The sequence below is a fragment of the Asterias amurensis genome, chromosome 1 (assembly GCF_032118995.1).
Source record: "Asterias amurensis chromosome 1, ASM3211899v1".
NCBI classification, from domain to species: Eukaryota; Metazoa; Echinodermata; class Asteroidea; order Forcipulatida; family Asteriidae; genus Asterias; species Asterias amurensis.
In genome coordinates, this window is record NC_092648.1 from 17,878,211 (window position 1) to 17,894,147 (window position 15,937).

Below are 15,937 nucleotides of genomic sequence, written 5' to 3' on the forward strand. Positions count from 1 at the left end.
TCGATCGATCCAAGGTAATGTGTTTCTTTAAGACCCTTCCTGTCTATCTTGAGGAGGGACTAGCAAAGAGTATTATACAGGATTGGTACAAACATCATCGTTTAATTTTATTCTGAATGCATACTGATTATGAGGTTCATACTAGAACGTTTTGTTTCTGTGAAATATTTTCTCTGAATTGAAGCTTATTCAAGAAAACTGTATCTGAAAAGAAAATCCCAAAACCCAGCAACAGCTGATTTTGTTTTACCACCAAAATTAAGGACAATGTTTTTGCATGCTGAATATTGTGCGTGGTCTTTTCACTATTTTTTCCTGACTTGCAAAACGGATTAAGTCCAATTTTTTACCGCCTTGTTATTTCATTATATGGATAATGGGACAAAACATTAAAACTGTCTGCAACCATTTTGTCAGCTCTACCAATCCTGTGTAATAATACCTTTAAAGACACCGGACACTATTGGTTATTATCAAAAACCAGTCTTCTCACTTGGTGTATCTCAACATATGCATAAAATAGCAAACCTGTGAAAATTTGAGCTCAATTGGTCGTTGAAGTTGCAAGATAATAATGAAAGAAAAAACACCCTTGTCACACGCAGTTGTGTGCTTTCACATGCTTGATATCGAGACCTCAAATTCTAAATCTGAGGTATCGAAATCAAATTTGTGGAAAATTACTTCTTTCTTGAAAACTACATTACTTCAGAGGGAGCCGTTTCTCACAATGTTTTATAGCTCTCTATTACTTGCTACCAATTGAGGTTTTATGCTAACAATTATTTTGAGTAATTACCAATAGTGTCCACTGCCTAACACACTGCAGGATAAACTTATTTACCTCCAACACCATCTCTGTCTCAGATGAATTCTTCAACGTTTCCATTTTTGGTGGCATGGCGTCCAGAATGCTCTGTATATTCTTCCTGTCCTTCTGAATCATATCGTCAGAAGGGTTACCATAATCAGTCAAGTATGAACCAACAAGCTGCAGACCCTCAACGACTTCCATGGCACTGTTTGCTCCCTCCACCTGTTAATGTAAAGGTATGGATTACAGAGGCGCAGTAAAGGCCCGGTCACACAGGCCTCGATAATGAGAACGAATTGAGAATGTTAACAATGCATGCCCTCGATTGGTTGAATGAGCGTGGCCGAATTCTGTGCGGAGCAATTCAACCAATAGAAAGTGTTTTCTTTGCGTCGTTACCGTTACCGTTTTCGTTATCGCTGCAGTGTGACTCGGCCTTTAGCCATTTTTAAAATGGCAACGGCTACGGCTAGATAGCCGCATCACCATGCATTGAAGTTTAGACTGTATATCGCAACAATCATAGCCTTAGCTGTAGCCACCAATTCAGATATGGCCTTAGTGCAACTAGGACTGTTCTGTTGAGAGGGTTGACAAAAGAATATAACAGGGGGGGAGCAGGAAATGAGATTTGAAGAATATTCCTGATAAATGGCTTGCAGACCTGGGGTTGATTTCACAAAGAGTTAAGACTAGTCTTATCTCTAGTTAGAATGAGTTACTCGTCCTAACTTAAGACTAGCCATACGTTTTTAATATCTCCTAGGAACTAGTCCTAAAGTTCGGACTAGTCCCAACTCTTTGTGAAATCGACCCCTGGTTCTTTCCCTCTTAATATTTTAAACCTGGGAACCTCACAGACGATACAATTGTTCATCAGGTGGTTTGCAGACTTAGTGCATCACCAGAAATACATAACACTACAGGTTTGGACACATAATGTGGACTACTCCATTGTCCCTAGTGTGAAATTGTTTTTACTTCTTTCACAAATATTTGGGTCAATAAGATTTTTGAGAAAATCCTGAAATCAGGAAAAAATACACCCCCCCCCCCACCCATGACACCAGTGTAAGTGATGTGAACTCATAACTCATAAACTCTTTAACAACCTTACACCCGTTTCAGACAGGCGCTCCAGAGTCGCGCCGAACAAAATTCTGAATTAAGTACATGATCAGTTAAACGTCTGAAACAGTTAGGAGCGACTGGACGCGCTAGAAGTCGAAAGATTGACTGGTGGGAACTACTTGTGAGCACCTTGGTTTTAGACGTCGATCTTGTCATGAGCCAAACCTAATGTAAATGTGATGTTAAGTTCGCCTGTCTGAAACAAAATTTTAATTGGGTCGACCCCCCCCCAAGTCACTCCTAATCTATTTGGTTTGGCGCCACTCTTGAGCGCCTGTCTGATTCGGAAGTTATTTGGGATAATTAAGTTCATAAGACTTGCCCAGTTTAATTAGAGTATCAAAATACTTTCCCAAAGTCAAAGCAACATTCTGGCTAAGCAGATTATTTTGCCTGATTATCCTACCTTATTGACGGCATCTTCTAGAGTTAAATCTGTGAAAACAAAGACACAATCAAGACTCCTCATTATTTTAAGTGACTGCAAACAACCATTATTCATCTTCATAGCGTTTATTGTTAACAAAACAATTGTTTGGTCACAGAACTGAACCAAGGTGTACCCCACCTACCATCTTTATTTGTCTTGCAAGTCTTGCATATTCTTACATTTTTTTGACCATTTTGGTCCCAGGTACAATAACTTGAATGTGTGAAGGAAACAATTCTCACATATTGGAACCAATAAAGTGCATGAGTTTAAACTCATGCACTTTATCGATTCCGATATGTGAGACTTGCATCTATAGCAACAACAGGAGACTTTTGAGGACACAGGGACGGGCGGCAAAGAATTATTGACTAGAGCTGGAACATGAACCTGTGACCTCAGGAGTGTGCCGGCGCTCTACCAACTCAGCTATTTTAATATCCCTCATGTTAGCTTTTTTTCACTATTTTGTCATCTTTGTCAGACTATTTACAAAACTATGCCAGAAAAATGGACTGAGGGAACCCCTTTCTTTACAATTAGTGTAACTGGGTTCTCATACTTGCATTACATAGCTCACTAGACCATTGACTTAACATGCCATCTGAGGGACGGAGCAAAAATGGTGAAGTGTCTTCCAAAAGGACACCACCAGTGTCAAGACCTGGGGTGGATTTCACATAGAGTATAAGACTATAGCCTCATCTCTAGTTAATTGTCCTAACTAAGGACTAGCCTTACGTTTTTTATATCTCCCAGGACTAGTCCTAAGTTAGGACTAATCCAAACTCTTTGTGAAATTGACCAGATGACTCAAACCTACACTGATCAAACATATTAGAGCTCGGGTGCGGTGCGCTTGATCACTTGGCCACAACACGCCATGGCAGTTCATTTGTTTCCTTACCACTTGGTGTTGTTTCCGACGCTGTCACTCCCTCCGTTGCATTTCCTACAAGTATTAATTTGATGAGATAAACACATTAACAAAAAAGTATGAGGCAATGGCTTCAATTGTTGGTACCTTCGTCACATGTGGCTACTGTCTGCCATGCTCATTGAGAATAAAATCAAGTGATGTTTGAAGGTTTGCATGGTATGTATGTGAATAGTAAGAATAATCTATTAATAATAGTAAGGTACAGCCATGTATTAAATCTCTTTTTTTAAGGGAGTGTTGGCTTTGAAAAAGAGCCGGTTTTGGTCTCGACGCTTTCGAACAGTATACTCTGCTCGTCTACAGAAAGAAAAGGCAAAGTCTGTTCGAAACAGAGTATAGGGCCTACTGTTTGAAACATCGAGACCAATCTGTCTCTTTTCAGAGACACTCCCTCAAAAGATATTTAATACATGGTTGTACTGACAAATTTACTATAATGAGAGTCAAATTGCACATAAAATTATGGTAAGCATAAATTAAAATGCGCACTACACTGTGTAAAGCACACAGGGACATTGACTCCCAAAATGGCGCAGTTGAGATTTTTAGGGCAATGGCATAAGGCGAAGTGGGTCGTTGGACTGTGTTGTTCCAATGTAAGCTATAAACAAGGCAACAGTTCTTTGCTAAATCTCACAAAGGGCCCAACTTCATGGCTCTGCTTAGCAAGGAATTTTACGCTTACAGCCCATACTATTATGTGTTTTAAGGACGCCGTAAGCACAAAATTCTGCAGTAAGCAGTGTCATGAAATTGGAACCTGATGTGCTTGTTGTAGACTTCATTGTAGTTTCACTTGTAGTCATTAAAGTAGTTTTACTCGTAGTCTTTAGAGTAGTTTTACTCTGTGTGCTGGTCTTTGCCGTTGTGGTGCTGGTAGTAGGTGGGGGTTGTAAGAAGTTTGTGTGGTAGGCGGGGTTGTACGAGGTTTGGAGGTAGGCTTCTCAGTTGTACGGTGTGTCTTTATGGTTGGCATTTCTGTTATTTTGTCTGTCATCTCTTCTGTTTTCATACCTGATGTTAGAAGGCATAACGGTTTCATGTGTTTTAGGAGTAGTTTCTCCTGCCAAGGTTGTCGGCAAATGTTGCGTAGATGAGGATTCAGCCCTTGTGGCTGCAGCTGTGGTGGTTAGCTCTAGAGTTATTCATCGTAACATGCAAGGAGTGGAAAGGCATGCATAGTTGAATTAGTTCAGCGTTATTTTGATGGCGGTCAAAATAGCAGAATGAAAAATGCTTCATGGCAAAAGGAAATGAAATGCTTCAAGGTTAAAAATATGGATCAAATAAATGAATTCCATGAACATGCTCCATGATGCGAGAAGCATTCAAGAGTTAGCATGCAAAATAATCATAAATTATATTTATATACACTAATAAACTCACTAGTAGTAGTAGAAGTCCCTTCGAAAGTTGACTCAGTTGTGGGAACTGTTGTTTGCTCTGTGTGTGAGAGAGTCAGGATTAGATGGAAATAGGTTTTGTTTCTTTTAAGTTGGGGTGGGGTAGCCCTGGCGGCCAGCACAGAGGAATATAGCCCTATACAGGGCTAGGGTGGGGGTAAACTTCTGATGACTTAAAGCCATTATATACTTTCGGTAAACAGTATTGTCCAAGTCCCACACTTCGTGTATCACAACTTTATATATAAAATAACAAACCTGTAAAAATTTAGGCTCAATCGGTCATCGGAGTCAGGAGAAAATAACCGGAAAACCCACTCTTGTTTCCGCGCGTTTCGCCGTGTCATGACATTATGTTTAAAATAAATCCGTAATTCTCGCTATCAAGAATTGATATTGTTTTAATGTTTTCTAAAAAAGTAAAGCATCTCATGGAACAATATTTCAAGAGAAGTATTTCACCATTACCTTCTGTAAACCCTGTAAATTATCTGTAAATCTGTGAACTTTTTTGTTTTCTGTACCGAAAGTGTATAATGGCTTTAACAGCTAATCTTTATTGGGAATTCCCAGCTCAACAGAAGTCAAAACTATTTTCTATAGTTTGCTTGAGGGAAGACTGAGGGTGGGAGGGGGTATCCAATGGGGGAAGGCCCAATTTTTTCTAAGGGGTGCACCATTGAGCAATAAACTAGACCCATGGTGCACTAAGCAGTGTATACATGATTTTTTTCAATGGGATTTGGGGAAGGGGGGTCACTGCCTTCGAGTAGAGGCCAATTTCCTTTCCCCCTTTTTTCTCGCCCTTTTTTCTAGATGTATCTGGATTTTTGCTGTTGGGGGCGAGGCACCTAGGGGCACTGGAACATTGTTGTTGGGGTAGGTAGGGAGGGGGCACATGCCCACGGCTCCCATTGCTTTGAGGATGGGTATAGCGCAGTAGGCCTAACAGTGAATTCTAATGCATTTTTGTGTTGTGAGTTGTAAAAAAGGGAATTTAGAACAGATTGAGTTCAGTGTTAAATTTTGGTGTTTTATCAGTTGAATCATTTACAGATTGACAAGATATCTACAGAAACATAAATAACAAACAAAAATGCTTTTACGGTTCAAACTTATTAATGCGATGATTTAATATGCTCAAGGAGGATTCCAGAGCAAAGGCATACTTAAAAAACAAGAACCCTAAACGAATGAAATACAGAAATACTTATGGAAAACTCACTCATGGTAGAAGTTCCAGTTGTTGGGTGAGATGTGGTTGTCTCTGTTTTGAGAGTAATAATGTATAAAAGGAAATAATTTCGGGGAATAAAAAAATGAATTTAATGTTGGGGGTGACTTTTGACGCTTTCGGCACTCATTTTTCAATTCTTTGAGATGTTGAAATTTTTAAACATGTATTTACAAGTATTTTTAATGTCTTGACCTGGTACATATTTTTGTTAAATTTTATTTAGAATATTTTTGCACACTGCTTTTCCAATGTGAGCAATAAAATAAATGAATGATACTTTGCGGCCGAGAGAGAATTTCTTTATAAGCTTGCCAAGTGTAGGGAGATATGACTGAAAATACCTTTTGAATTAAAGAATAAAGAAAACTCACTCTCAGTGGTGTAAGATTCATGTCATTGGGGGAGGTTCTGTTATTGTCTCTGCTTTTGATCAAAATAAGAACACAAATTTGTCAATTCTTCTGGATGTTAAAGCTTTAAACAAGGAAATAAAAGGGTATCAACGCGTTCTTCTTTCACACACAGCGCTGCCAACTTACCAACAGTGCCTGCATCGCTCGTAACGAGAAACGTTGTGCATCAAGACTAGCATGCAGTACCCCGAAAAACAACTGGTTATAAACAGCTTCAGCTGGTTGTTATCAACCGTTTAAACACCCTCACGTGATGTGCTCTTCACCAATAGGAATAGCGAAACTGTCTGAGGTATTTATGAATGTACTTGTACAAACATTTTAAAAGTCTTTATTTAAGTATATTGACCTTGATTACTTTGCATCTAAGGGAAAATTACTTTCAAGCATATATGACAAAGAATTATCAAGAATAGAGAAAACTCACTCTCAGTGGAAGGAGATTCGGTCATTGTGTGAGCTGTTGTTGCCTCTGTTTTGAAAGTAATATTGGATAGATTTTAATTTTTTTTTTAATATCTTGTATGTATTTTTAAAATGTTTATTCGTAATATTTATGCACACTGCTGGATGAAGATTTCATGTTGTTTGATATCAATGTGACCAATAAAAGCAAATTAATGAATGAATTAATGTAACTTTTCGTTTTTTTATTTAAAGAATAAAGATAACTCACTCTCAGTGATAGAAGATTGAGCCGTTGTGGGAGATGATGTTGTCTCTGTTTTGATAGATCAGATGTTGGAAGCAGAGTTTGTAAAGAAATGAAGCCAAGCATTTCACACACTAGGGGATACAATTTTACACTGGACCAAACACCCGGGGCCAGTGGTTTTGGTGTTGGGTAAGTAAAATTATGACCAGACAAGTCAGAGGGTCTTGTGTTTTTCAATTGATAAGTAATACAGATACTTCAACGTGTAATATCTTAAACAGAACAGATTATATCAACATTTTGGCTTTGAGTCTGAAAAATACCTATTTTGAGTAATGAAGTATAAAAATAACCGGAAAAGACAGATGACATAAATCTTCTTTTATATGTCTTAATTAATGCAATTATATTTCAATTAAAAACAGTTTAATGTATGTTGTCAGGACTAAGGAAGTTTTTCTCATGTTGATTCTGGTTTTGAAAACATTTTTTTCATTAAAAGATCAACAAAATGGCCATGGAGGATGAAGCATTTCAGAGTACTCATGAACGAAAAATTATAAAATGAAACAAATTTTCAAACAAAATTATAGAACAATATAAAACTCACTCTCAGTGGTAGAAGATTGAGTCGTTGTGGGAGATGCTGTTGTCTCTGTTTTGAGAGTAAGATCAGATAGTTGGAAGCTAGGTTTGCAAAGAAAACTAAAGCACTTGGAAGGTGAAAGGAGGGGAGGATAAATACATATCTAGGCTTGGCTGCTTAATCTGAACCAGGAATACTGTTGGTGTTACTGCAGCTCAATCAGCTCCATGTCAAATGACATGCAACTGCTTAGAGTCGATGCAAGAGACACGATGGGCAGGGCCAAGTGGAGGTGAGCCATAGGGAGAAAGCAGGCCAACCCAGAACAGAGTGGACATCAGCCTTAATACCGACATGATGAATCAATGACAAAATATGTTACACCCATTCAGACAGGCGCTCCAGAGTCGCGCCGAACCAAATTCTGAATTACATGAAAAGTTTGACATCTTTAAAGTTAGGAGTGACTGGACGCGCTAGAAGTTGAAAGATCGACTCTGGAGTGCCTTGGTTTCAGACGTCGATCTTGTCATGAGCCAAGCCACTGTAAATGTTATGTGAAGTTCACCTGTCTCAAAACAAAAAGTTATTTGGGTCGACCTAGGGTCGCTCGCTAATCTATTTGGTTTGGCGCGACTCTGGCCTGTCTGAAACGGGTGTTATAGTTTGATATGGGAAATGTGGTGTGTGTGTGTTTGGGGGGGGGGGGGGAGTGGGGGCTGCATACAATGGGGGAGCAATGATTTTTCTGAGGGGGAGGGGGGCTGATTCAAAGAGTAGTATAAAAGGTATTGAGAACAGATTGAGGGCTCATTGCATGAAGCATTTCAGAGTATATCCATGACCGGAAAAAAGATAAACTGAAACAAATTGTCAAATAAAATTATTGAATAAAACTCACTCTCAGCGGTAGAGGTCAATGCAGTCGTTGTGGGAGATGCTGTTGTCTCTGTTTTAAGAGTAAGATCGGATAGTTTGAAGCAGGGTTCGCAAAGAAGTGGGAGGGATATTCATATGTTGTGGCTTAGCAGTTAATCTTAAAGAATCAACAAATTATTTGGTTTTACCCGTACTCCGATGTGTGTTTAAAAAACCTAAAGGCGTATTACTCGGGTGGGATTCAAACCCATTACTTATTAAATTGTTGCAGTACCCGCTGCTAAAATATAGAATTCAACTGCATTTGGCTATCTGTTTTGAGAGTAAGATCTGGCTATCTGGCAATCTAGGTGAGCTAGAGGTAAGACATCTGCTCTAGAAATACAAGTTCTTAAAATTGGAACCCCATCTAAGGAGATGACTGTGGTTTGGGTTTTTTCCCCACACTGGACATATTTGGTAAAAGACCAGTATTTTCACTTGGTGTATCCCAACATATGCATAAAATAACAAATCTGTGAAAATTGTGAGTAAATTTGTCATCGAAGTTGCAAGAGACTAATGAAAGAAAAAACACTATTGTTGCACTATGTTCTGTGCTTTATACGAAAACCTAATAAAAGGCTTAAGACCTGGAGTCTTTCAATATTTGAGTGAGAAATTACCTCTTTCTCAAAAACTATGTTACTTCAGAGGGAGCCGCTTTTCACAATGTTTCTCACAACATCTCTGCATTGCTCATTACTAAGTCAGTTTTTACGCAGAAACAATGTTCTTTACACCAGATGCAAATTTAACATCCATTAATGGATACTACTACGACTGCAGCTCATTATATAGGGTGAGTTCGATCATGGAGATTCTAATTCTACCTCCATGGTTCGATTAGCTTCCCCAGGTCGACCCTGCGGTGCTAATCCAGGTGAGCCCCCCGACAAGAGCTAATCGAACGATCACACTCACCCTCTTGGGTAATGTCATTTACCTCGGGCCAGCCCCAAGTGATTCGTTCCACAAGCAGGGCACTGGGGGCTGACTCGGGTGAGCCCCTGGAATGACGTCAAAGCTACTCAAACATACCGGGGGCAGACCGGGGTCGACTTAGGGAAGCTAATCGAACGCACCCATAGTTTGCTTTGGAGAATGAGTTGGGGGTTGGGGCTGCATCCAAGTGGAGAGGAATGAAGCTTCATGAGGGTGGTTCAATGAGTAGTTTAAAGGTATCGAAAACAGATTGAGTTCAGTTGTGCTTCGTCAGGCTAGTCATTCCAAGATTGATAAAAAAGCAATAGGATTAGAATAAAGGAAGAAAAAATGCTTCAAGTTCAAGCTTCAAACAGATTAATGAAATGAACATGCTCAGTCAGAAGCATGCCATAGTTAGCGCATTCCAATGAGGAAAAAATCAAACAAATTAAACACAATGAAAAACAATATGAAAAAACCTTACCCATAGGAGTGGTTTCAGCCTCAGTCGTGGGATCAGGTGTTGTCTCCTCTGTATTGATTTCAAACATTGTAACAAAGAAAAGAGTAAGATATGAATAGATGAATATCGACCCCTTGGTACGTCACACGCGGCGACAGTGCCATGCTCACTGTTTTGGTGGGCAATAGCACTTCACTGAATAATGCACAGTGACATTGCCCACCAGTAGGCCCTATGGTGCATCTAAGATTATTCTGATGATGACGTCGGGTGAATTGGGTCAATAGACCTTTCTATAGATGGATTGCACATGATATCATTTACCTCCATCTTTGATTAAACGTGCACGCATGAAGAGCTGTGAGTTGTAAGTAGCGCGTACACGCAAGCAATTTTCCATTGCTTATCGGTGAATATGGTGGTCGGTGGCGCTATGTGCACTCCATCTATTGCAACTGTCAGCCCAAGGTTTTGCCAATCAAGGTTGGAATACTATGGAAAACCAAAAATGCAAAAAAAAAAAAAAAAACAGATTTTGTCACTGTGTTACACAAATAATAGTCATGGAGTGATGGATTTGGTGGAACAAAGCAACCAATTGAAAGTTTGAAGAAAATTGTGAATTTTATTAAAACTACAATTGAATGTCCACAAAGAGGTTTGGAAAGCAATTTATATGAACATTTTTATTTTAAAGCACCTACTAAATGTTGTGCATTACTATTAAAGAGCCGCCAGTATACTAACCAAGTGTGGTTTCCTGTTGTGTTGTGGTCATCATTTCAGTCTCGTTCAATCGATCGATGCGAAGTATCAACATGTCCTTTTCACTTAGAGGCCTAGTCCATATAGCGATGTTATCAAAAGCTGTGTATACACAGCCCTCAGAAGCCAGTGGTTCCCCCGGTGAAACGATAGGACTGTCTGCCATGGATACATTCTCTGACAGCTCCCCATTGACGTACATCTTCAGAGCTGTATGGATGGATATGGGGAACTCAACGATTGTCAAAAGGACTCTGATGTAGCCACTTAAGGGAATGTATCTTTGTGTGCTTTTTAATAATAATAATAATAATAATAACAATAATAATAATAATAATAATAATAATAATAATAATAATAATAATAATAATAATAATAATAATAATAATAATAATAATAATAATAATAATAATAATAATAATAATAATAATAATAATAATAATAATAATAATAATAATAATAATAATAATTAAACCTTATAAAGCGCCATCTATCTAAGACTAAACTTATTTGGATAGTTTTAATTCTATAATTGTTTATATATAAACAGTAAAACTAACAGGCCAAACAAGTTATAAAATTCTAAGGACATTCAATACCAGTATCTTTCCAGATAAAAAATCCAGAAAATAGCATTTGAAGAGCCCACAAACTACCACCGATTGTTGCTGTTTAAATACTGAGCCAAATTCTAAAGTCAAAAATTATGACAAAGCGTATGAAACATTTCTAAAAAGAAATTACCTTCTAGGTATTTCTAACAGGTTTTTGACATGGTCATTTAGAGGATTGAGCAGGATCGATTGTTTTATTTAAAGGGAGGGTACACATTTGGTAATTGTCAAAGACCAGTCTTCTCACTTGGTGTATCCCATCATAACCATAAAATAACAAGCCTGTGAACATTTGGGCTCAATTGGTCATAAAAAAACACCCTTGTTGGACGAATTTGTGTGCTTTCAGATAGAAGTAAAAGACTTCTAGCTATAGAAGTCTTTTATTATTTTAGTGAGAAATTACCTCTTTCTCAAAAACTATGTTACTTCAGAGGGAGTCGTTTCCCACAGTGTTTTATAATATCAACAGCTCTCCAATGCTCATAACCAAGTCAGTTTTTAAGTTAAAATTTGTTTTGAGTAATGACCAAACGTGTACCTTCCCTTTAATGCTGAATTTCAATATACAAAGGTTTCATCACGACAATGAACACATGCCTAAATAAGGATAGCACAAGATACATATTCAACCAATCAAATGACAAGGATCTATGTGTGAGTTATATAAATACTTTTTTTAAGGCACTGGCCACCGTTGGTAATTGTCGAAGACCAGTCTTCTCACTTGGTGTATCTCAACATAAAATAACAAATCTGTGTAAATTTGAACTCAATTGGTCGTCGAAGTTGTGAGAGAACAATGGAAGAAAAAACACCCTTGTCACACAAGTTGTGTGCTTTCAGATGCTTGAGGTCTCCAAATCAATTAAAATCTTTAAGTGAGAAATTACTCCTTTCTCAAAAACTACGTTACTTCAGAGGGAGCCGTTTCTCACAATGTTTTATACTATCAACAGCTCTCCATTACCAATAGTGTCCAGTGCCATTAAGTAATGTTTACTTTAAAGGTACTTGATCGTTTTTTCAAAAAAGATATCTTACTTGAAGTTTGATTGTCCCATGTCATTCCAAGATGGTTCCACATCCATGTGTGAGTAGCATTAAAGGCCTCTAACGATTGCATCCTTCTTCCAACAGCATGGAAAGACACTGCGTTGTTGTCAGCATTGAACATAACCTAAAAAGCAGACATCAAGCATGAGAGAGACAACAGATTAGATTTGTTATAGATCTTATAGAATAAAGGGGGGTATACCCACAGACAATGGGCGTGTGGGCGTGTGTGTGAGTAGGTAATTACACATTCAAACCGGGGACCTATAACAAAAGAGGACAATAAGGACGAGTCACAATGCAGCGATAACGAAAACGATAATGATAACGACACAAAGAGAACGCATTCTATTGATTGAATTGCTCCACCAAGAATACGCCCACGCTCATTCAACCAATAGAGGGCGTGCATTTTTAACGTTCTCGTTTTCGTTCTCGTTATCAAGTCCTGTGTGACCAGGCCTATAGAGTCCACATTTGGAAAAGGCGTTAAAAACCTAATAAGAGCTTTTGCAAAAAGGAGTATAAACAAAAGAGGGACAATAGGAGGTCCACGGTTGCAGACGTATACAAGCTTAGGTGTGTGGGTGCACACCGTCTTACATAGGTATAATATAAAGTGTGACATCACAGAGTACTAATGACCTATAGGTCTCAGGTTCAAGTTTCGCTCTAGTCAGGTTTTCTAAGTTCAACCTCCAAAAATATTTTCTTTGAAAAATACTGTTCAACAAAACTTTGTTTTCCTTTTCTCCCCTCCCAAGCTTGCCCTTTCATCTCCACCCACTCCTTACCTACCCAAAATAGCATTCTCTTTGTCCCTTGAGGGTTGCCCCCACCCCCTCCACCCTAAAACCACTATTACCTGAAAGCCATCACTTGATGTGTCATTGAGGCTCAGTAACATGCAGTTAGAATCATCTTCCACTTCAGAGCTGGTGGAACTCTTGAGGCTCAGCCAAAAGGCCACAGTAAAGCCATCCTCACAGGCCAGTGGGTCTGTTGGGCAGTTGGACGAACCGTATGTACTCAGAGTAATCTTAGGTGATTTAGAGCGGTCACCGGCCTCTTGCTTCAATAGGGCCGCAATGCTGTCCTCGCCGTGAATACCTTTTGAGAGTTCAGAAATAATGCAGTGGTCAGTCTGAAGTCTGATTGGTCAATGGTCAAACTAGTCAATGTACAAAGGTGAATCAAGGCCCCACCCCCGCCGACTTCCCCCTTTCCAAATAAAAAAGTATGCAAAAATAAACAACTTTTATCAAAGCTAGACTACACAAATGGTTCAAATTGGCATTCTGCTAATAATGTTGGAATGCCGAAAAATTCAGAATGTGGCTGGCAAATAAACTCCAAGAATCATTATGCAGACTGGCCTTGGAGATATTTTCAGAATGGAAACAATGTTTGCTTTGGATGGTTCTAGTACATACAATCAAGTTTACCTTTGTAGATAACCAGCTATGGGAGCAGAGGTTCATTATTTATTTCATGGCAAGGTTTTAATCAACACTTTTTGAAAATGAGACTTTTTACCCTCAATCTGGCAGAACCCCCCCAGTATGTCTGGTGCGATAGTGGAGTCGTTCTCAAAATCCCAGTGGGCCAGGGAATTATTGTAGAGTTCTTCCACTGCAATTAAAAAAATAAACTGTTAATTAGTCAAAGGGAAACACCTTGTTGATTTGTTGTCTATGGTAATTCGGTGTCAATTCATCCCCAAGTGGAAAACTTTCAGTCTCCTGCTGCCACCACTTTTCCACTTTTTACCAAAAGGAATATCAGTGTATTTGGATTTAATTAGATACTATTTTAGTTATTTCATAACGAATGAAAACGGTGGCAAACGGAAACTTTTCAAAAATCAGAAGATCACACCTGCCCTTATATTTCTAAATTAAAAGATGAAGGGATGGGTCCCTTTCCACCAGATAACTTTCTGTATGGCGCCATCACTTTTTCACTCATTTATGGATATGTCGTTAATTGAAGTAAATTAGATAGGCCAATACAATATTATTTCATATCAAAAGAAAAAGTCGTGGCGCCACCCGGAAACTTTTTCGACTCCTTTTTTCGACATTTTGTTATTATCGGTCGTACTTCCACCGCGACCGATAATAATGACAAAACTTCGGAAAAGGGAGGGTGTAACGGCGGGTATAACCTATAAGTTTCCGCCCTAGTTACTGGGTCGAACTCACAAATCCGAAAAATGAACAATTGCTCAGATACAGAAACTGAATGATTCATTTGTACTTTCTGACCCACCTTAGAACAAGATTCCGCTTTCGGTAGAAACAGTTCATAATCTGCTGAAATTCTTAAAATTGCGGTCTTTACGAGCCAAAAGATCGCCCACCGTTTACACCGATGCTACTTCGAGTGGTGGGGGTATACATAACCTGCACGCGTTTTTCTGTTCGGTTCGTATTGGGGGCGGCAGTTTCTGTCAAGTTTGTATTGTACAAGTATGGCGTGCAAAATGTCTCAAAATGTTGTGTCGGCACCGTTTCGGCCTTACACGAGTAAAAAGCCACTTTCAGTATTTACAGGCAACTTGGATGCATCAACTGCAGTGCATGCAACACAGGACCACTTTAAAAGCACATAGTCATTTTTCGAAGAAAATGTGTGAACATTTAAGTGGAATGGCTTTTCTTCTTTGAGATTGTCTGGAACTGGACCCAATTTCATAGAGCTGCTAAGCACAAAAATTTTCTTAGCATGAAATGTCTTCCTTGATAAAAACAGGATTACCAACCAAATTTCAATTTGTTGCATATTGCTTGTTACTGGTATTCAGCTGTTGTTTGCTCATCCTGAAAACCGTGTGAAGATTTGGTTGGTAATCCTGTTTTTATCGAGGCAGAAATTTCATGCTAAGCAATTTTTTGTGCTTAGCAGCTCTATGAAATTGGGCCCTGGTTGTCAGGTGTGACATGGGCGACATGTGACATGGGCCTTAAAATAACAAAGTTTGTTTTCTTTACATGATTACACGTATTATAAATACCTAATCTTTATTTTTCGTCATTAGTATTTAAGCCTTTTTGTAAGAAACCCGTGATTGTCATCGCTATTTTCTTTTGGAGATCAGTAATTGAGTATATTTAGGTCTGAATTTTGTTGAAAATCAAACTAAAACGTTAGACACTTACTTTTCCAAAAATCGTTAGCCATCGATGAATATGTCGCAAAGAGTAGAACCTATGAGAAAAATTAAAAAGTTAATACGTTATCAATTAGGGCAAAGGGTTCAACCGAAAGTCATGGTCATCGAATTTCAATTAATTACGCGCGAGGGGGGGGGGGGGGGGGTGTTCAACGTCTACGCTAATTTCAAGTTAAATTTGCAGTTTTTAATTATTGATGGCGATCTTCTATGTTGTGATGTTCACTGAGTGTATTAAAACACCTTGATACTATTGTACAATAATTTTGCTCATTTTTACTGACGCACACACTCATTCATTTTCAAAGCACCATAAAACAAAAAATACAAACATTAGGGGTTCTCAACATTCTACAAAATTCTCAAAACTAAAACATTCATTTAACCACCGTTTAGACAACCGAAACAAC

At 38.6% G+C, this 15,937-nt stretch overlaps 1 protein-coding gene across 2 annotated transcripts in view; it reads right to left on the reverse strand.

The window, feature by feature from the left end:
- LOC139948263 (adhesion G protein-coupled receptor L4-like) overlaps positions 1-15,937 on the reverse strand; it is a 48,917-nt gene that overhangs the window by 20,227 nt on the left and 12,753 nt on the right. Inside the window, exons 2-16 of one of the 2 annotated variants that reach the window (XM_071946364.1) lie at positions 15,514-15,562; positions 13,889-13,984; positions 13,218-13,462; positions 12,341-12,476; positions 10,665-10,892; positions 9,939-9,986; positions 8,511-8,558; positions 7,634-7,678; positions 7,045-7,089; positions 6,796-6,840; positions 5,944-5,985; positions 4,702-4,758; positions 3,283-3,327; positions 2,352-2,380; positions 845-1,036 (exon numbers count right to left, since the gene is read on the reverse strand). In XM_071946364.1, the coding sequence (XP_071802465.1) occupies positions 845-1,036; positions 2,352-2,380; positions 3,283-3,327; positions 4,702-4,758; positions 5,944-5,985; positions 6,796-6,840; positions 7,045-7,089; positions 7,634-7,678; positions 8,511-8,558; positions 9,939-9,986; positions 10,665-10,892; positions 12,341-12,476; positions 13,218-13,462; positions 13,889-13,984; positions 15,514-15,562 (1,350 nt within the window). The remainder of the gene's footprint in view (positions 1-844; positions 1,037-2,351; positions 2,381-3,282; positions 3,328-4,701; positions 4,759-5,943; positions 5,986-6,795; positions 6,841-7,044; positions 7,090-7,633; positions 7,679-8,510; positions 8,559-9,938; positions 9,987-10,664; positions 10,893-12,340; positions 12,477-13,217; positions 13,463-13,888; positions 13,985-15,513; positions 15,563-15,937) is intronic. The other variant, XM_071946371.1, reaches the window with a different exon arrangement.